The 19,799-nt window shown below is 56.7% G+C and overlaps 1 protein-coding gene across 3 annotated transcripts; it reads left to right on the forward strand.

Annotated features, from left to right (window-relative positions):
* Positions 1 to 2,201: 2,201 nt before the first annotated feature.
* On the forward strand, positions 2,202 to 18,963 carry SLC4A1 (solute carrier family 4 member 1 (Diego blood group)). 3 transcript variants are annotated; one of them, XM_025986922.2, is made up of 20 exons: positions 2,202 to 2,399; positions 5,862 to 5,943; positions 6,068 to 6,158; positions 7,256 to 7,335; positions 8,168 to 8,348; positions 8,450 to 8,585; positions 9,014 to 9,137; positions 9,251 to 9,332; positions 9,474 to 9,655; positions 10,159 to 10,369; positions 10,596 to 10,808; positions 10,985 to 11,133; positions 11,246 to 11,440; positions 12,734 to 12,907; positions 13,363 to 13,452; positions 13,932 to 14,098; positions 14,645 to 14,898; positions 15,904 to 16,073; positions 16,167 to 16,343; positions 17,277 to 18,963. In XM_025986922.2, the coding sequence occupies exons 2-20, from the start codon at positions 5,908 to 5,910 to the stop codon at positions 17,355 to 17,357; spliced, it is 2,793 nt and encodes a 930-aa protein (XP_025842707.2). In that variant the 5' UTR covers positions 2,202 to 2,399; positions 5,862 to 5,907; the 3' UTR covers positions 17,358 to 18,963. The 3 variants fall into 3 exon arrangements, with proteins under 3 accessions (XP_025842707.2, XP_072603143.1, XP_072603142.1); XM_072747042.1 differs by lacking the exons at positions 2,202 to 2,399; positions 5,862 to 5,943; positions 6,068 to 6,158 and adding an exon at positions 6,700 to 6,952; XM_072747041.1 differs by lacking the exons at positions 2,202 to 2,399; positions 5,862 to 5,943; positions 6,068 to 6,158 and adding an exon at positions 6,729 to 7,097.
* The last annotated feature ends 836 nt before the right edge of the window (positions 18,964 to 19,799 follow it).

Here is a 19,799-nt window from a genome sequence, read left to right on the forward strand (position 1 = left end):
GTGGCCGGGGGCGGGGGGTGGACAGGAAGGATGGCAAGCAGGACTCTGTGGGAAGAGAGAATCAGGATACCCACTCAAGCATCCTTGGGCCCTGCTTCATTTTCTCAAATGCCAAGCTTTCTGACCATCTCAGTCTGGGACAGGGGTATGGCTAAAGGGAGGCAAGCTTCTCTCTTATTTCCTCAGCACCTAACTCAGTGCCAGGCATGTGGAACCTTCAGATGAACTGAAGTCCAAGTTGGAATGAGTGATAGGAGCCATCATTTCTTCTTGGAAAAGCATAAACAAGCCAAATGTGATGTGCATATTTGGGGAAACATTGACATTAATTCAGGGCAACAGACGACCTAGAACACATGGTATGAGTAGAAAGGATCAGATGCCAACCTGCTCTGCTGCTGCTTGAGTGTCTGGTGGGCTGTCAGGGCATGGTACCTGCAGAACAGCCAAACAGCTGTGCCAACTGTCCTCTTAAGCCAGATGTTCCCACCCCCACCCCCACTCCCAGCTGCCAGTCCTTTCTGAGCCTGGGGGAGGGGCTCCCTTGCTGCCTCCTGCACTCAGCCACCTCTCACTCCCAGGGCAGGCAGATGGGCAAGGTGCCCGGACCCTCTGGGCTGTGGTGAGAGGGCAGGGCCTTTGCTTGGCATTTGCTGCCACCGCAGGGAGCAGCCCAATCTGGGTAGGGCTTGAGACAGATCGGACAGGCCCACAGAGTGAGCACCAGGACAGGAGGGAGGAGGCACCCCCAGCTGCCTTCAGCCAGGGCTTCTGTTAGCGACTGGTGTGAAGGGCAAGGGGGGCAGGAGGGAGCACAGGGCTTAGCATCAGGCAGAGAGCAGGCCTGAGTGCCAGCACCCGCTCCCCCAGCCAAGAGGTCTGGGGTCGGTAGCCCACTTCCCCGCCCCTGGCCTCCTCGTCTGTCAGAGAACAACCACCAGGGGTGCCTTCCTCAGAGGGGCTTGGAGACAGTGTCTGTCCATCGGTTCTTCTTTTCACTAGGGAGCAACCTGACTGCTCTGTCACTTTGTGCCTCCTGTTGTGACTGCCAGGTCAAGCTCCCAGCACGGTGTCCACACACAGGAGGAATCAGCTCCGCATCTGAGCAGCTGCCCCCTTTCCCACTCTGCTGGGCTTGGCACAGGGCAGGCTCATGGTAGGGACCCAGGAAATGGTGGTGAAACTGCTGGATACGCCACCTCTCTGTCCCTGTCTCTGAGCCTGAAGCAGGGAACCCCGAGGCCAAGGGCCACAGAACTGGGTGCTCTCCATTCACAATAAGGACACCGAAGCCCAGAGAGGGCAGGCATTTGCCCAGGGTCCCACCAGCCAGTGGTTTCTGGTGCTGGGCGAGGATGGCTTCCTCTCTGGCTGCCCAGAGCAGGATCTACAAAACCCCCCTTTCTGTCTGCTTCTGAGCCTCTCTTCATTCTTGCCGATCTGAACTCATTTTTCAGTCTCTGCTTCTCTAACCAGAGCCAGGGAGCAGGTGCCTGGCCGCAGCACCCCCAGGAGCAGAGGTTGCCCTGCTGGGGGGGTGTGGGCAGGGGTAGGGCGGGGGCCGAGAATGCCGGCTGCTCTGGCCTGGGGGCCCGGGCCAGGCTGCCAACAGAGAAGCCAGTGTGCCCAAACATTGGGGCTTTGTGAGCTCTAAGCTCCGTGTGGGGAAGGTTGTTTGTGTTGACCTGACATTGTTTCAGGTTGACTGAGGGGCTGCATCTTAGAACCCAGGGCCTGGCTCTTTGGAGCCACCCAGGGTCTTAGGGGAGAGGTGGCTTGGGAGGGAGCAAGTCTGGAGCAAGAAGGGGAGGGCGCTGCCTGGACCCTGTGCGCACTGAGCAGGTCCTGTGGGCAAGGTTGTAGAGCAAGAGTGAGTTCTGGGAGAGGACACCAATGGGGAGAAGAGAAAGCACCTGTGTATCTTGGGGCCAGAGTAGAGGAGCCTGGCCAGAGCGAGGACAGACAGACGCAGGACAGGGGCATCCAGAAGCTGTGGCAGACCTGCCAGGAAGCTGAGAGCTTGAGAACCCAGCCCTTGAACCTTAGTACACGAAGGAAGACCCAGGAGAGTCCTTGGGAGCCAGGAGGGCAGCAGGAAGCCTTGGGGGCTAGCTGGCTGGGGTGGGGTGGGCCAGACTCACAGCTGTCCAGATGTGTGTGAGAGATAACTCTGTTTACTGGGCACCCAGAAGGAGTAGGGCGGGGGGTGGGAAGGGGCTCCCCGGGACCGTGGGGCGGGCAGATTAGGAGGCGGGGGCATGAGTCAGGGGTTTGGGAGCTGCCCCCGGGGTTTGGGAGCCAGGACTTGGTGCTGTTAGAGCAGCTGTGAGCTCAGCTGGTGGCAGAGGATACCCGTGGCTGAAGGAGTTCGCTGAGGGACCCTCAAGGCTTGTGAGCAGGTGAGCAGGGCTGGGAGGGGCTGGAGGTGGTCTTAAGGGTTTCTGCAGGTGCCCAGCCTGAAATCTGTGCCCAGGTGGACACAGGTGCCTGACCCTCAAGGGGGTGCAGGTGGGTGGGATAAGAACCATAGGATGCGTGTTGTTCCCCCTAAGGGCACAGGCCCGTTGGCACCTGTAGCTGCGGGGTGCGGGGCTGCAGGTGTTAGGAAAAAGAGGCTGGCACGTGGCAACAGAAGTATGTGTGGCTGGTGGCGGGGGGCACAAATGTGCTCCCCCTCCAGGTGCAGGTCCTTTTCAGGTTCTTCTTTACCAGCCCCTTGGATCCCACAGACTCAGGTCTTAGCCCCCAGCCCCCTCTTTCCTGCATGGCTGGGGACCCACAGGCCATCTTATCTCCTTCTTCTGAGGACAGTTGTCCACTGACGCTGCTTCCCTCTGGGACACTTCCAGGGAGTCGACCAGGCAGACCTGGCACTGTGAGGCAGGAGTAAACTGTGGCCCTAAAAGATCTCTCCTAGGGAGAGAGCCTAGGGAGTGTTTGGAGGGAAAGGAGTCCCCCATCCCCCCAGGATCTCAAAGCACTTGGGCTGATTCCATGGGAATTATAGGAAAATCAGAGAGAGATAAAGACAGCAAGTCTGAGTTTGATCACAGTCACAGGGATAATGATGGCAAACATTTACGCGGAGCTCTTTATGTGTCAGGCATATTCTAAGTGCTTTATGTGCATCAACTTACTCAGAGCTACAACAGGCCTGTAAGATAGGCATCATTATTATGACCCCACTTCGCAGATGAGAAAACCAAGGCACAGAGAGGTTGAGTCATTTGCCCAAGGTCACACCGTAAGTGGCAGGGCTAGGATCTGAACCCAGGCAGTCCAGCTGGAGAGTCCATGGTTTTTTAACCAGTGGCACTAAGCCAGCTTGGAGCTGTTTTCTCTTCTGGGAGGCAGCTCAGCGTGATGGCTAGAGATGTAGTTGGAGTCAAGTAGGGCCACAGTTTAGTCCTGCCTCTGAGATCTACCTGCCAGAGGACCAAGACAAGTTAACCTCTCTGAGCCTCAGCTTTCTCATCTTAGTGACATTACCCACTTCACAGAGTGGTTTGAGGATTATGAGAAATAAGGCAATACAGCTTTGTGCGGTGTGGGGGCGATTACACAAAGGCAGTGCTATGCCACCAGGGAGCCCTCCCCATCATCTGGTCGTCCCCCCCCCCAGCCTCTGCCAGCTGTGCCCCACCTCCGGGGCTCCAGATGCCATGCTCACCCTTATCTGGCCTTGCCCTGGCTGGCTGGCCAGGTGTTTGGTGAGCTTCCAGACGCAGAGCAGTGATCGGGTTCTAAGCTCTTATCAGTGCCAGAGCAAGGCCCGAAGCTGGGGAGTGGGGGGGCTGGGCCCAGTGGAGGCTGCAATCTGGGTCATGGGTGCACCCTCTAAGGCCCCAAGCTGAGCTCAAGGCACCTCCGTTCTCCCCTCTTCTCTCTCACTGAGGTCTCAGAATCCTGGTGGGAAGGTGCTCCCGTTGTCCAGATGGGATGACCAAGTCCTAGAGAGAGGCTGGAGCAGACAGGCAGCCTCCTCTGGCTCTGGAGGGCCCCTCTCCCCAGTCCACCTCTCAGATAGGAAGTGGAGGGCAGAGCCCAGCCCCACGGGTGGGACTTTTAGCACCTAAGGCTAATACCCTTGAGACGGCTAGGGATTTGAGGTCCAGGCAGAGGGCAAGGCCAAAGAAGGAAGGAAGAAAATAGAGATGGGACTGTCCCCTGGTCATCACTTCCCCTGCCACCACCGCAAGGCAGGAACACCTGCCCTTTGCAGTTTGGTGGGGCTCTGTATGCTCTCTCCCTATCTCTATCTCTCAGGGCTGCAGCACCCCCCCCCCCAAGGAGAAATGTCTCTGTAACTCTTTCTGTACGTCCTCCCTGCCCTGTTCCCTCACACAGAAGCCAGCCCTGTCTGGCACGGTCCGACCTCTGTACGGTCCTTCTCACACCTGGACCATCCTTCCCCCTCTCAGCCCTGCACATCCCTCCAGCCTCCTCGGCCCAGCCCCAGTGTCCCCTGCTCAGAGACACTCCATCCCCCATGCCACCAGTAGGTCCTCCTTTTCGTCCTGCCATATGATCCTTGGCACCCAACACCTTCTGCTCATTTCTCGTTTGTCTGGGGGACGTATTGTCTCCTGAAGCACTTGGCCTGTCACACGTTCCCAACTTGCCTCCCCACTCAGAGCAGGGGGCTTTTCAAGAGGAGGGGCAGCATCTCATTCATCTCAACTCACACCGCTCAGCACCATCTGGGTACAGAGTGGGGATGTGTGCCACCTGCCCCCAATCCCTGTTGCTGGAGCACCCTGCCTGCAGTGGGTGAGGGGGAAAGGGAGTCCTTGCACACCCAGTCTAGGGCCACCCTAGGGGACTTCTGTGCTCCCCTTGGGCTGGGCCTCACATTCCTGGGGTGAGCATACTTCCTCTCTGCCAGAGACATAACTGAGCAAAGCTGATGCACAGGCTCGGCCGCCTCTTGGCTAAGTCCTGCCTCCTCAGTCCCAGAGGCCCAGGCCTGCAAGGGGGAGCTGCTCTTACATTCACCCGGCATATATTTATTGAGCACCTACTTACTATTTACTATGTGGCAACCATTCTGCTAGGAGTAAAGGATTCAGTGGGGACCAAGATACGGATATTAGCACTCGAGGGGCTTCCCTTCTAGAGGCATCCTCAGACAATATGTACACAAATGAGTCAAGAAACCAGAAAATGACAGATTGGGTTACTGAATGTTTAGGGTGGTCAGGAAGAGAATCTGAAGAGCTCAGATGTGAGAAAGGTTGAGGTGGGGGAGAGGGGCACTGAGGATATGGACAACTGTGTGTGCAAAGGCCCTGGGGCAGGAAGGGCTTTGGTAAGAATGATGGGATACATGAGGAGTGAGCAAGAGAGATGGAATTCAAGATGGAGTGGAGGAGAGAAACGAGGCCATATCATTCAGCACCTCTGAGACACTCCCTAAGATGCTACAGCCCCACGCCCAGCAGAAAGTAGCTATTTCTGGGAGAAGAGGGTATGTTGTGAAGACTCTCATGGGAGCTAAGTTCCTTGAAGAAAGAATAGGTCATGCCCCTGGAGTTGGCTAAGTCCTGGGCATGGACAGGAGAAGAAGCCAAGTGAGGATTGGTAGATGGAAGGAGATGTTGAATTCGAGGGACACCCTCACCCTCTCAAACACCCTCTGATTGATGGGTCTTCCTGCCCCAGCTCTCCTGTCTCCTATACACCTGTCCTCACACCAATAAATCTAGCTCCTTCCCCCACCCAACCCCCACTTCCTTCCCCTGCCTCCACTGCCTCCCAACACCTGGGATCCCCCTTGACTCAAATATAGCCCCCTCTGGGGGAGGATCAGGAGACCCCAGGATGCCCTGTCCCTCACTCAGCCTGTGCTCTCCTACCTGCAGGGACCCGCAGTGCGGGTTATGCTGGGGGCTTGGATCATCGTGGACAATGGACAACCAGGACAGCACCATGGAAAAATGGCAGGTGAGTCTTTTGTGGTATCTGCCGGGCTCCTATCTGGGGACTCTGGGAACCCAACCCTGGACTCCTACCTTCATGGTGGCTTGAGAAGCCTTCCCAGCCCAGCCCTGATGGCCACTTCCCATAGGACGACCATGAAGAGGGGCTGGAGGACACTCTGGAACAGGAGGAATATGAGGACCCGTATGTCCCCATGGTTCAGGTGGAGGAGCCAGTAGGTGAGCCCCATCTCTCTCGCTCTCTTCTCTCTCTCTTCTCTCTCTGTCTCTGTCTCTCTCTCTGGGATGAGCTGCTGATCCCCAGACAGAGAGACAGTAGGGGAACTTGTCTTCCCCCTTCTCTACACCCCCTCCTCCTGCCAGCCCCAGGGCCAGTTCTCCCACAATCCTGGCTGATTGAAGGATAAACAGAGTTTTGTTTGAAATGATCACAGGAGGTGACTGGGGGTGGGGGTGGGGGCAGGACTAGTCACCCATGGCGGGGCCCTTCGATTTGGGATAGGGCAGCCAGGCCTGTCTGTGACAAGGGCATGAGCCCACATGCCATCTGTGACCATCCAATGCTGACTTCTAGGCCAGGCACTGGGCCGATTCTAGGAACATCATTTCTGTTTGGGGGTCTAGAGGTCCTGAGAAATGAGGGGCTGTAGGGACCTTCAGGGAAGAAAGACATCAGGAAACCTTCCCGGCTCTGCCAAGGTCTCAGTTGGGGAGCCCCAGGGGGGCACCTGTTTACTGTCAACAGGACTTAAGTGCTGGCAATTGGTATTGAAGATAAGAGGCCCCTCTGGGAAATGAGGACTGGGAGTGGGGTGAGAAGTGGGGGTCAATATAAGGCAGAGCCCACCCTGGCTCCCAGAGCTCCACCAGGAGACGGGGAGAAGTACTGGGCTGGTGGGATTCCTGAGGCAGGGGAGAAGAAGGAAGGGAAGCTGATCCCAGAAGGTGCCAGAAGAAGGAGAAGATCCTAGGAGAATCCTGAGAAGTGCCATTCAGGACGCTCCACTTTGGAGGTGACCCTCTCTGTCACCACTGAAGATGACTCCCGGGGGTCTTCCACAATGCTTGGATGGGGCGTAAAAGAGCCAGGCTGCGCCAAGAACAGGCACAGGGAGCCACAGACCATTGAACAGCAGGAGTGGAGTGGAGTGCAGTGGGGTGCGGGCACCCGGGTCCTAGCCAGTGGCAACAGGAGGGAGTGGGGATCATCTCATGCTGCTTTCAGAAGCTTGCAATGGAGGGGCACCTGTGGAGTGGAGGAGGACCCTAAGGGAGGGATTACTGGGGGGCAACACTCACCCACCTTTGGGTTTCAGCTTACCCCACTGAGCCGACAGCCACAGACGAGGACACCGTAACACACCCAGACACCACACCACGCGCAGGCACCCACGAGGTGAGGACCCCCGGCATTCCCCGGTTCTCTTTTCTGTGCCGCCTGTGAACCTACCCTTCTACCAGGAGAAGGGAGGTGAAGAGGGATAGGCCCAGCTGCAGTACGGGGGATCCCCACAAGCAGGCAGGGCAGGGCAGGAGTGGACATCTCAGGAAATAGACCGAAGGGAAGAGGACACCCCTGTGGAGGGAGGAGACCTGGGTCTCTCTTCCACTGAGCAGGGAGCTCCCTGGGCAGAGATAAAGGGATTGCCAGAGGTCTGTGCTCTCGGGCCCTCTGGCCTTGGCTGGGCTGTCAGGTGCTTCCGAATTAAATACGTTCCCCCCCTGCCCAGGCCCTCCTGGCCCTGCACATCCCCGCTGGGCATCAGACTGTCTAGCTGGTTAGGAAATTGGATCTACCCTCAGCTAGGCTCCTGGGAGCAGCCACTTGGCCCCAAGGAAACCCAAAGGCATGTCGAGCCCACTCAACAGTCTTGGAGGCAGGAGACCCACCTGATAACCCCAAAGGCTCCCTTTTCTTTCTCCTCCCAGGTGTCCATTCTAGCATCCCTTTTGGTCCAGAGGTTCTCCAAGTGCCTCTGAAATAGGGTGAGGGAGCTGGGGAACAAAGCCAGAGTTGTGGGCTGTTCTCCCCCCACCCCCCAACTCCCTACCTCCTCAACCCAGCTAGGCTGCTGCTTCCACCAGTCTGAGTTCTGGGTCTGCCCTGAGTGCTCCAGGACTCTGGGCCTCCTCCAAACATCTCTTGGAGCCTGTTTAATGCCCACCATGCTCCCCCCAGGGTCCCACCTTGGGGCCTGAGACACTGATTCAGGCTTCTGGGGCTGCAGATCTATGTGGAGTTGCAGGAACTGGTAATGGATGAGAAGAACCAGGAGTTGCAGTGGATGGAGGCAGCGCACTGGGTGCGGCTGGAGGAGAACCTGGGGGAGGACGGGGTCTGGGGCCCCCCACACCTGTCCTACCTCACCTTCTGGAGCCTCCTGGAGCTGCAGAAAGCCTTCGTCAAGGGTGAGCCCTGCTGGTCCCCTCTGCAAGACCCACACATAGGCGTGGTGGTGGGCAGGAGGGCCACCACCCAGCCATCCAGCTCACCCCTCCACCCCTCACAGGCACTGTCCTCCTGGATCTGCCAGAGACCTCCCTAGCGGGAGTGGCCAACCAGCTGCTGGATCAGTTTATCTACGAGGAGCAGATTCGGCCTCAGGACCGAGACCTCCTGCTCCGGGTCCTGCTGCTCCAGCACAGGTGCCCCTGCCTGCCAGGACCTGGACTCCACAGTCAAGGGGTCAACCTGCCCAGCCCACCTGCCCCAAGCTCTCCCTGGAGACCCAGGTGGTCTCTCCCCCACCAGACCAGGGCCCACTTTTCTTCCACGATGGCTCCTGCCTCTGACACCTCTTGAATGACCGTGACCATGTCTCCACGTTCTCGGGAGTGCAGGCTCTCAAGGCCCCTCCCTCCCTCCCTCCAGGCTCCACCATGTCATTCCAGACACAGACCATCCGCTTGCATCCATAATGTCCTTCCAAAGAAGGCTGATTGTCCCTCTGCCCCGGGGTCCCTCTAGTCTGGTCACTGGGAAGCCCCACCTGATCCCTCCTACCACTGGTCTCCGTGCTACTAACATCCCAGTCTGAACAGCTTCACTCAATCCAAGTCCCCTGTGTCCGCAGGCACGCCGGAGACCTGGAGGCCCTGGGGGGTGTGAAGCCCGCGGTTCTGCTGCGTTCTGGGGACCCCTCACAGCCTCTGCTCCCCCAGCAACCCTCATTAGAGATGCAGCTCTTCTGTAAACAGGTGAGGCTGTACCAGGGCTATGAGCAGAGCCAGAAAGCTACCAGCCTGAGATGAGGAGAGGGCTGGAAGCTCAGAGTGGCCAGACGACTCCCCTCACCACCCTCCTTCCACAGGGAGAGGGGGGCACAGAGGATTCACCATCTAGAATTCTGGAAAAGATTCCCCCAGATTCGGAGGCCACCCTGGTGCTAGTGGGTAAGCAGCTGGTGCCTCCCCTGATCCCCATAACCCCTCCATGCCCCCCGCTTCTGCCTCCTGTCCCGGCCCAGCCTCCCTCTCTGTCAGCACAGACCCAGCGGTCCCTCCTCAGCCTGTCCTGGCCCCTTCCCCTCACAGGCCGAGCGGCGTTCCTGGAGCGCCCGGTACTGGGCTTCGTGCGGCTGCAGATGGCCACGGAGCTGGACGCTCTGGGGCTGCCTCTGCCTGTACGCTTCCTCTTCGTGTTGCTGGGACCCGAGGCCCCCAACACCGACTACACCCAACTGGGTCGGGCTGTTGCCACCCTCATGTCGGAGCGGGTGAGGAGAGGCTGGCGAGGCCTGGGGGAGCCTGAGGGCTGGGTGGCAGCTGAGGTCACTCACTGGGTAGGCACTTTAGTTTTGCTAGTCTGGCATGTTCAGTCTAACCTGGCTGCTTTGACCCTGTCTGGCCAGGGGTAGGTCGTCTGGGCTCGTGTGGTCTGGCCTAGCCCTGCCTCATGGGGCCTGGGTGAGGGCCACTCTGACCTGGTTCTACCCAGTTATGTCTGGCCTGGTCTGGTCTAGCCTACTTGGTTCCACCTGGTCTGCTCTAAGCTCCCCCTGGTTTGTTTTAGTGCTTCTCCTTTCCCCGCTCAAGGGCCCATCTGCCTCTCCAAAACTCTTTTGTGGTGGGCACAGAAGTAAGGGGGTGGCAGAGCAGGCCATTCCTAGCCAGAGGGAGCTGGGTGAGAGGGTTCTGGCCCTGGAGGCCATGGATGTGGACGCTTGGGTCCTCCGGGCTGGCAGGTCCAGGCAGTCCTGACCCCCTCTCTGGCCCGCAGGTGTTCCGCACTGATGCCTACCTGGCCCAGACCAAAGAGGAGCTAGTCCGCAACCTGGACTGCTTCCTGGACTGCAGCCTTGTGCTGCCGCCCTGCGAAGTCCCCTCAGAGCAGGCCCTGCTCAGTCTGGTGCCCGTCCAGAAGGAGCTGCTGCGGAGGCGTTACCTGCTCAGCCCTGCCAAGCCGGACCCCCACTTCTACAAGGGCCTAGGTACCTGCCCCGAAGCCCCCACACATCCTTAGATACCTCAGCGTGGCCCCGTGAGCCCCTGCCTCCCCTCCTCCCATCCAACACCCCGGCATCCCCTCTTTCTGTCCTCATGCCTCCCAGCCTTCTCGGCCACCCCATTCCCATCAGAAGATGCTATCCACAATTCCTCTCTCCCCATACCTCCTCCTGTGACCCTCCGTGACCATGGTCCTGTTGTTGACTACAGATTTGAATGGGGGACCCGGGGGCCCTGGTGAGTCCGACGACCCTCTGCAGCGAACAGGCCTGCTCTTTGGGGGCCTGGTGCGTGACATCCGGCGCCGCTACCCCCTCTACTTGAGTGACATCACAGACGCGTTCAGCCCCCAGGTCCTGGCCGCTGTCATATTCATCTACTTTGCTGCCCTGTCACCTGCCATCACCTTCGGTGGCCTCCTAGGTCAGTGGCTCTGCATGACCCCCAGCCCTCACCCCTGACCCTTTGGCCTCTGTGTCGACCCTGCCTTCTGTTCCAATCTGACAGTCCAGACCCCTACAATAGCCTGTTTGGGAAATGCTCAATTGGACCTGGAAATGACCTCCTGACCTTGACCATTCTGTAACTTCTACCCACAGGAGAAAAGACCCAGAACCAGATGGGGGTGTCGGAGCTGCTCATCTCCACCGCGGTGCAGGGCATCCTCTTCTCCCTGCTCGGGGCTCAGCCCTTGCTTGTGGTTGGCTTCTCAGGACCCCTGCTTGTGTTTGAAGAAGCCTTTTTCTCGGTAGCTCTGTTCTGGCCCCACTCTGTCCGTGTAGCTGGCCCCAGCCCCACCTGCCTGAGGCACGGTACTTGGGCCCACCTGCCTGACCCAGTCCTCTCTGACCCCCCTGCAGTTCTGTGCTAGTAACAACCTGGAGTACATCGTGGGTCGTGTGTGGATCGGCTTCTGGCTCGTCCTGCTCGTGGTGCTTATGGTGGCTTTCGAGGGCAGCTTCCTAGTCCGCTTCATCTCCCGCTACACCCAAGAGATCTTTTCCTTCCTCATCTCCCTCATCTTCATCTATGAGACCTTCGTCAAGCTGGTCAAGGTGGGGGTTATGGGAGTGTTGATGTTGTGCGACTCTGTGCACACACCACGTGGCCGTGTGCATCACTGCACAGGTGTCCTTATAGCACGTGTGTGGCTGTGTCTTCATCATGTGTAGCTATGATCACATTCACGGCAACATTGCTGCCTGTGGGCTGGTACTCTGGCCATGACCATGCGGAGCACCTGCCTGAGGGAGCATCTCTGTGTGAGCATGTCCAGTGTGTATGTGAGACTGAACCCGGAAGACTGGGTTCATGGAGAGGTAGCAGGGGTCCCAGAGGCTCTGATGTCCCCCACACCCACTTGGGGACTCACCCTTAAGAACCCACAGGGCTGGGGTGCCTGGTTGGCTCAATCGGTTAAGCATCAGCCTTGGGCTTAGGTCATGATCCCAAGGTCCTGGGATTGAGCCCCACATCAGGCTCTCAGCTCAGTGGGAAACCTACTTCTCTCTCCCCCTCTGTAGCTCCTCGTGTTTGCTTGTTCTCTCTCTCTCTCTCTCTCTCTCTGATAAATAAATACTATCCTTTAAAAAAAAAAAAAAAAAAGAACCACAGGGCTTGTGGGTGGAGCACTCTGCCTCCTCAGCTCCACTACTTTAAACTACGCCTACCTCTGCATCTGCATTTTATATAGAGGGAGGGTGGACACTGCATGTCTGCCTCTGACTCTGTCAGTTGGTGGGGATTTCTGTTTCCAAGTCTTTGAAGGCCTTTTTAGGAGCCTCCTTAGCACTTCTTTCCCGCCCACCAGCCTTCTCATGTTTCCCAGGTCCTGAGTGCTGACATGCACACATGTATACTCATTGCTGTCATGGTCTGCCCCACCCAAGCTGAGCCTGGTCTCCACTCCTGAAAACTAAGCTATAGAATTCCATTGTCTCTTTGTTTTCCTCTCAATTGAGGATGAAGATAAGTGAATGGATGGATAATGGATGGATGGATGGATGGATAGATAATGATAGATGATGGACAGATTGATGGATGGATAATGGGGTAGATGGATGATAGGTGGATGGATAGGTGGATGGACGGATGAATGGATAATGGATGATGGATGGATGAATGGATAGATGATGGACAAATTGATTGATGGATGATGGGTGGATGGATGGAGAGATAGATAGATAGATAGATAGATAGATAGATAGATGATGGACAGATTGATGGATAGATAATGGGGTAGATGGATGATAGATGGATGGATAGGTGGATGGATGGATAGATGAATGGATAATTGATGATGGATGGGTGGATGAGAGAGAATAGGATGCCTTTGTTTTCTGCTGCAGATCTTCCAGGACCATCCACTGCAGAAGCATTATGACTACAATATGACAGTCATACCCAAACCTCAGGGTCCCCTGCCCAACACAGCCCTCCTATCTCTTGTGCTCATGGCTGGCACCTTCTTCTTCGCCATGATGCTGCGCAAGTTCAAGAACAGCTCCTACTTCCCTGGCAAGGTCAGCACACACACCCCAGCCCTGCCCTTGGCTATACTGCCTTATCCCCATCCAAAGCACTTCTCCAGGTTCCTCAGTGCCATTAGCTCTCCTCCTTTCCCTATTCCAAGCCTCCCTGACCCCTTTCTCATTTAGGCTTTCACTCTTCAAGCAAGCCCACCACCCTTTCTCAGCATGTCCAGGCTGAGAACCTAGTGGGGAGCTGGGAAGAGTTCTTAGAAAGGGGTGGAGCAGCCGTGGGGCAAGTGGTGGGGCTGGGCCAGGGGAAGAAGAAAGGAGGCAGGTGCATTGAGATGTAGGACAGGGCAATAGATGTTGATGGATCCCCTGGGAAGAGCAAGGATGAAGAAGGATGAAGAAGAGTTGGATGAAAAGGGAGCAGGAGTGGGGGCAAGTGGGAAGTAGGAGGTGGGGAAACAACTGGGCACTGACTTGATTTCTCTGCTTGCCCTCAGCTGCGACGGGTCATCGGGGACTTCGGGGTTCCCATCTCCATTCTGATCATGGTCATGGTGGATTTTTTCATCACGGACACCTACACCCAGGTGACACTCTCCTCCCACTGTCAGCTCATTCTCCCAATATGCCCCCTCCCAAGAACAGCTTTCCCAAACCTGAAGCCAGCTAGAACTACCCTTACTCATTCCTGCCTCCCCTGAGAGCCCCAAGATCTTCCCACAGCCTTACAGGACACCTCTGGCTGAAGCAAGGGCCTGGGACAGATTGCCTTTTACCAAGGCAGTAGGAAAGAATCTGCTTTGGAGCCAGGGAGATCTGAGTATGAATCTCAGTTCCCCCCACCAAATAGCTGTGCAAAGCAAAGCAAACTACACAACCTCTCTAATCCTGTTTCCTCATCTATAAAGTGGGGAATGAGAAGATGTTTGTAAAAAGCTTAGTGCAGTGACTGGGTACAACGTAGGTGCTCAATATAAATAAGTCCCCAAATGCTCAGGACCCTGGCTCCCTGCCCCTGCCTCCCTTTCTCTGCCCCAATGTTCTCACCAGCATTCCCCTCTCACAGAAACTCAGTGTGCCTAGAGGCCTCTCAGTGTCCAACGCCTCAGCCCGGGGCTGGGTCATCCACCCACTGGGCTTGTATTCGCCTTTCCCCATCTGGATGATGTTTGCCTCTGTCCTGCCTGCCCTGCTGGTCTTCATCCTCATCTTCCTGGAGTCCCAGATTACCACGTAAGGGCAGAGCTGGGCCTGGGAGGGTCTGAGGCAGGGAAAGGGACAGGCTCCAGGCAGGCATGACACCAAGGACTGAGCTCTAGTTCCAGTGGAACCTGTGGCCCTCCTGATGAGCAGGAGTGATGGATGGGTAGGGGCAGGTGCAGGTTTTGTGGGACCTGACATGGTATAATTTGGGGAGGCCTTTTTGAGACAAAGAAGACAAAATGAGAACTACAAAATGAGATGGCACAACCCGGAAGGGACCTTCACCAGTGAGGCTCCCAGAAGCTCAGCTTCATTGGCTTCAGCGTAAATCTGCCTGTGGACGGGCATTCTAGGTGCTGCTATCTTAGGTGCTGCTATCTTAGGATACTTGCACTCTTAGAGTCTGGATTCTCAAGACGGGATGGGAGGAGGGGAGTGAGGAATTCTAAGGGAGATGAGCACAGCAGGATAAACTAAGATACAGAGGGACCCAAGTATGGAGAAGAAAGGAGGGGGCCAGGAGGGTGGGGATGACGGAGAATGTTGCTTACCCCTGACCTCCCACACCACCTCCAGGCTGATTATCAGCAAACCAGAGCGCAAGATGGTCAAGGGCTCTGGCTTCCACCTGGACCTGCTGCTGGTCATAGGCATGGGCGGTGTGGCTGCCCTCTTTGGGATGCCCTGGCTCAGTGCCACCACCGTTCGTTCAGTCACCCACGCCAATGCGCTCACTGTCATGGGCAAGGCGAACATCCCGGGAGCTGCCCCCCAGATTCAGGAGGTCAGGGAGCAGCGGATCAGCGGGCTTCTGGTCGCTGTGCTCGTGGGTGAGTAGGGGCTGGCCGCACTCCCTACCACCCTCTGGCCTTGCTCCCAGCCCCCAGCCCCTGCCCCTTAGGATCCAGTGCCTTCATCAGCCCTGTCCACCCCACAGCCTGGTCTCCCCACATGCCCCCTCCCCATGTCTCCCCAGGGTCATCTATTCACATGAGGAAGTTCTGGAGGAAATGCCCAAGGCCCAAGGCACTGAGATAGACATCTGAGCAGAGGAGGAAGCATGGGGGCGGCGGGGGGATATGTGTGTGTGGGGGGGGGTACTCCATACTGAGACCTTCTCTAAATAGGACCCAGTATTCAGAGCTTTACTCAACAGAAGCTCAGTGAACATTGGGTCCCAGCCCTGCTCTGCTGCTAACTCAGTATCCTTCCTCCTCCTGGGCCTCAGTTTCTCTGTCTGTACCATGAGAGGGTTCATTAGATGCCTCTGAGGTCTCTCTGGCTTGGCTGCTTTATGACTGATGCCAAGGGCAGTGCTCCGGGCATAATCTGGGGTGGGAGAGGAGAAGACAGGATCACTGGGGTTGATTCAAGTTCTGGAGCAGCTGAGAGTCCAGCTAGGCTTAGCGTGGGCAGTGCCACAGTCACTGGTGGAGTTGCCAGGGAAGCTTCTTAAAGGAGGCAAAGTTGATGTTAGTTGGAGGAGGGTTAGGGTTTGGATAGGTGGAGGGGGATGGAGGTGTTCTGGGCTGGGGCATGGAGAAGTTGGGCTTCTCCGACCTCCGACCTCCGTGAACCCCCGAGGCTAAAGGAGTAGGTTTTAATCTTTCAAAGGCAAGAGTTTGACTCCCAGATCTGCCGCTCTGTAGCTGTGTGGCCTTAGGCAAGTTGGTTCACCTTTCTGAGTGTTTCCTCATCTGAAAAATGAGGGTATTACCTATTAAGAGAATCCACAGAAAGGGCTTCCTAGGGTCCCTGTAATTTCATTCCCCAGCCCCCGATGCTGTCAGCCCTCTGGGGCCCCGGGCACTGAGAGTGCATGGTTCTCCCTGCAGGCGTGTCCATCCTCATGGGGCCCATCCTGTCCCTCATCCCCCTGGCTGTGCTGTTTGGCATCTTCCTCTACATGGGGGTCACGTCCCTCAGCGGCATCCAGTTATTTGACCGCGTCTTGCTTCTCTTCAAGCCGCCCAAGTACCATCCGGATGTGCCCTACGTCAAGCGGGTACAGAGCCGTCCTGGCTGCTCAGCCCAGAGCGTGGTGGGGGTTGCTGGGTGCCAGGGCTGGGCAGGCAGTAACCGCAGCCTCCACCTGCAGGTAAAGACCTGGCGCATGCACTTATTCACGGTCATCCAGATCATCTGCCTGGCAGTGCTGTGGACAATGAAAACTTTCCCGACCACCTCCCTGACCCTGCCCTTCATCCTCATCCTCACTGTGCCTCTGCGCCGCCTCTTGCTGCCACTCATCTTCAGGAAGCTGGAGCTCCAGTGTGTGAGTGGCTGCTCCCCACCCCTACCCTCCATGCCCGGGGCAGGAGGGACGGTGAGGAGAGGGCAGAGGCTGGAGGCAGGGACCCCAGAGCTGGGGGACAGGGAGGGATCCTCCCAGGGGCTGGAAGAATAGGAGGGGTGGGTCTGGAAACAAAGGAAGGCGGTAGAGGGCGGTGGTGAAGATCTGGGTCCAGGGCCCTCATCCAAATTTGGCACTGCCTCGTCCTGGTGTCCAACCTGGAGCAGGTGGCCTCCTTCCTCTATGCCCTGGGTTTGCTCACCTGAGCAGGGAAAGGTAAGGACAGGGATGGAGAGACGGTTAAGAAGCACGCAGGGTGTGTGCCACATGAGCTGTTCTGACCACTGAGCAGCTCTCCATGTGGTCTTCTTTTTTTTTTTTTTTAAGATTTTTAAAAATTTATTTATTCATGAGAGACAGAGAGAGAGAGAGAGAGAGAGAGAGAGAGGCAGAGACACAAGCAGAGGGAGAAGCAGGCTCCATGCAGGGAACCTGATGTGGGATCCATCCCAGGTCTCCAGGATCATGCCCTGGGCCGAAGGCAGCGCTAAACTGCTGAGCCACCCGGGCTGCCCTCCATGTGGTCTTCCAAGTCACCTTGGACAGAGTTGCTCCACTAATAAAATTCTTCCACGACGTGACAGTCACTGTGGGGTTGCCCTAGTGAACAGGTGCCCCACCCTCTGGAGGCCCTCCCCTGCTGGAGTGCCAGATCCCCAGGGGTTCCTCACCCTTTTGGAAACAACTCATGTAGACCAAACCTAGGGGTTGAGGTAGGAGGACGTGACTTGTCCAATCCAGAGAGAGTCATGCCCTCTCCTCACTCCAGAGGTGCTCTCAGCACTGGGGTGAGCGCTCATCGGCCCCATCCCTCCCCCAAACCTCACCCCCTCTCTTTCCTCCTCTACCCTCCAGCTGGATGCTGACGATGCCAAGCCGACCTTCAATGAAGAGGAAGGTCAGGATGAATACAATGAGGTGCACATGCCGGTGTGAGGGAAGGTGTGAGCCTCAGAGCCCCCTCCACCCTCCCACTTCCCCACTCTCCCAGGAAAAGCAGAAGTTTATGGGTATCTCATCGACTCTCAGATCCCTCCTGGGGTTGTGGGTGGCAGATGGAAGGGGTGTCCAGGCAACCTTCCACGAGGGATAAACCAAGTTTTATGGCTGGAGATGGTCAGTAGGGTCTACACTGTGGGGAATTTACTGTTAGTCCCTCCCGCTGCCACCCTGCCACGTGAAGCTCCTGAATTGGAGGACTTGGAGCCCAGTCAACCTCTTCACAGCACAGACCGGATAGTAGCTAGGGAGGTAGAGGAGGTGGGGTTCAAGTTCTTGCATGCTATTTGACCTTGGGCAAGCCCCTTGACTTCTCCAGCCTCTGCTTCCTCTTCTGTAACATGGGTATATTTATAATAATACCCATGTTACAGAATGGTTACTGAGGACCAAAGATAAATGTGAAAAGGGGGCCTTGACAGCTTTGAAAGGGCTATCATACGGTAGTCGCCATGCTTCTTCAGGTCGGCTCAGGGTCACACACCTCCTGAGCCATACAGCTGGGATTTGAACCAGGTCTTCTGACTCTGAGGCCGGAGCCCTATGCTCTACCTCAGTCACCTACCTTCCCATGCCTAGAGATGCTGACTCCTGCTGACTGCTCCCCTCCCCTCTCTGTTCCCACCCCCACCCAGGGACCCTCTTCTCTGGGGCAAAGGGAGGTGTCCTGGTGAGGACAAGGTGTGGGTGAGGATACAATCAGGGCTGGGACTCAGGACTCCACAGTGCTCACTCCTTCCTGCCATGCTCACACTCATTCACACACTCATTCCACAAACATTTACAGGGGGCCCCAGACCCTGCAGATACAGAGGCACCTGAGATAAGATGGGGAGTGGGAGGGCAATGTACAGTCTGTTTTAGATTTGGGGGGGGAGGAAGTGGGGGGGAGGAGGTTTGTAATTTATTGTGTATTTTGTAAGAGCTCTCATTGTACCTCAGCTTCGCATAAATGCCCAGGCCTCCAGTTTGAGACACACTGTCCAAAGTCTCACCCCAGCTGAATCTTGGGGAGAACCCTGATTTGACCAACTAGGGTAAAAGCCAGTGGGTTCTGCAGAATATGGGCATAATCTTTTTTGTTTTTTTTCTTTTTTACAAAACAAAAATATAAAGAGCTGAGAGAGCTGGAAGTGGTGAGAAATGGTTGAAACGGAGAACCAGGGGCACCTGGCGGGAGGCCCTCAGGGCAGCCTGAGTGCTGACAGCCGCTCCTCACCACTTCGCTGGCTTGTGCCTCAGATTCCTTGTCAGGGAAATGGGGACGATAATGGTACCTACCTTGTAGGATTGTTGTAAGGATTAAATGAGACCATGCATGTAAAACACGTGCTTTAGCACAGCCTGATGTCAGGCCTCAGAGGAAGTGCTCCATCAATGTTAGCTGCTGGTGTGGTTATCCTCATTGGGAAAGCCCTGCCCCTCCCTCCTCCTGCTCCTTGAACACTGCTAAGGAAAGTGGAAAGAAAGTCACCCACTCTGCTAGCACCCTTCCCCTCAATGCTTGGTTATAGGTTTTGCCAATAAATGCGTCTGTGATGGAGTGACTGCCTTGCTGGAATCTCCCTCCCAGATTCAGGGGTGCCACAGGGTCTTGTCTTGATCAGACCCAGTGGACACGGTATGCATGGTGGGGTGCTGGTGCCAGGGTTTTAACCCCAGGGTGGTGGCAAGGAAAGCCAGGCAGTGGCGCTGGGAGCAGGGACAGAATTGGAACCCCCAAGAGTCCTAAGGCGGACACTGGTTGCCACTGAGAGAGTGGGAGAGCAAGGAAGACATGTTTACACTCTGGACATCCTTCTTCTTCAGAATAAACAAGGCCCATAGGAGCAAGGAGGGGAGCTGTGAGTTGGCCTTGCCCCCTGCCCCCTGTACTGGGGGCCCCGGGGGTCCTCTGGGCCAATCAGCCCCTTGGCCTGCTTGCATCAAGCTGGGCAGCACCTGAGGCGGATCACCAGGGAGGGAATGTGATTTGCCCTCAGTTCTACTAGAGCCGCATCTCCCGACCAGCTTTTCCACTAGCCCTCACTCTGGTCCCCGTGGAGGGCCAGCTGCCTCCAGCATTTCTAGGGGGCTGATGAGCCAGGGCTCACTTTCCCTGGAGAGAGGCTGCCAGAACATAGCCCCTCCCCACCCTTCTCAGCCTTCCAGCAAGAGGTCAGTGCAGGGCTGGGCCGCCTGGCTTCCTTCCCTGCATCTATATTTATTTGTGGCCTATCCCCAGCTGACCCCGCCCGGGCTGCCCAGGGCAGCCGCCAAGGGGCCAGAGAGTTACCTTGGCCCCGGGGAAAGCCGTCCAGCTGTCTACCTCCTACGCACACACACGGCAGCTTCATGTCCCCACAGCAATTGGCCTGTCCTCAGTGTTTGCCAGAACCT

The sequence above is a fragment of the Vulpes vulpes genome, chromosome 2 (assembly GCF_048418805.1).
Source record: "Vulpes vulpes isolate BD-2025 chromosome 2, VulVul3, whole genome shotgun sequence".
Taxonomy (NCBI): domain Eukaryota; kingdom Metazoa; phylum Chordata; class Mammalia; order Carnivora; family Canidae; genus Vulpes; species Vulpes vulpes.

Coding starts and splice junctions, on each gene's coding strand:
- SLC4A1 (XM_025986922.2), top strand. CDS start 5,908: ATGGACAACCAGGACAGCACCATGGAAAAATGGCAG. Junction 12,908..13,362: donor GCTCCTACTTCCCTGGCAAG/GTCAGCACACAC, acceptor GCTTGCCCTCAG/CTGCGACGGGTCATCGGGGA. Junction 14,099..14,644: donor CTGGAGTCCCAGATTACCAC/GTAAGGGCAGAG, acceptor CACCACCTCCAG/GCTGATTATCAGCAAACCAG.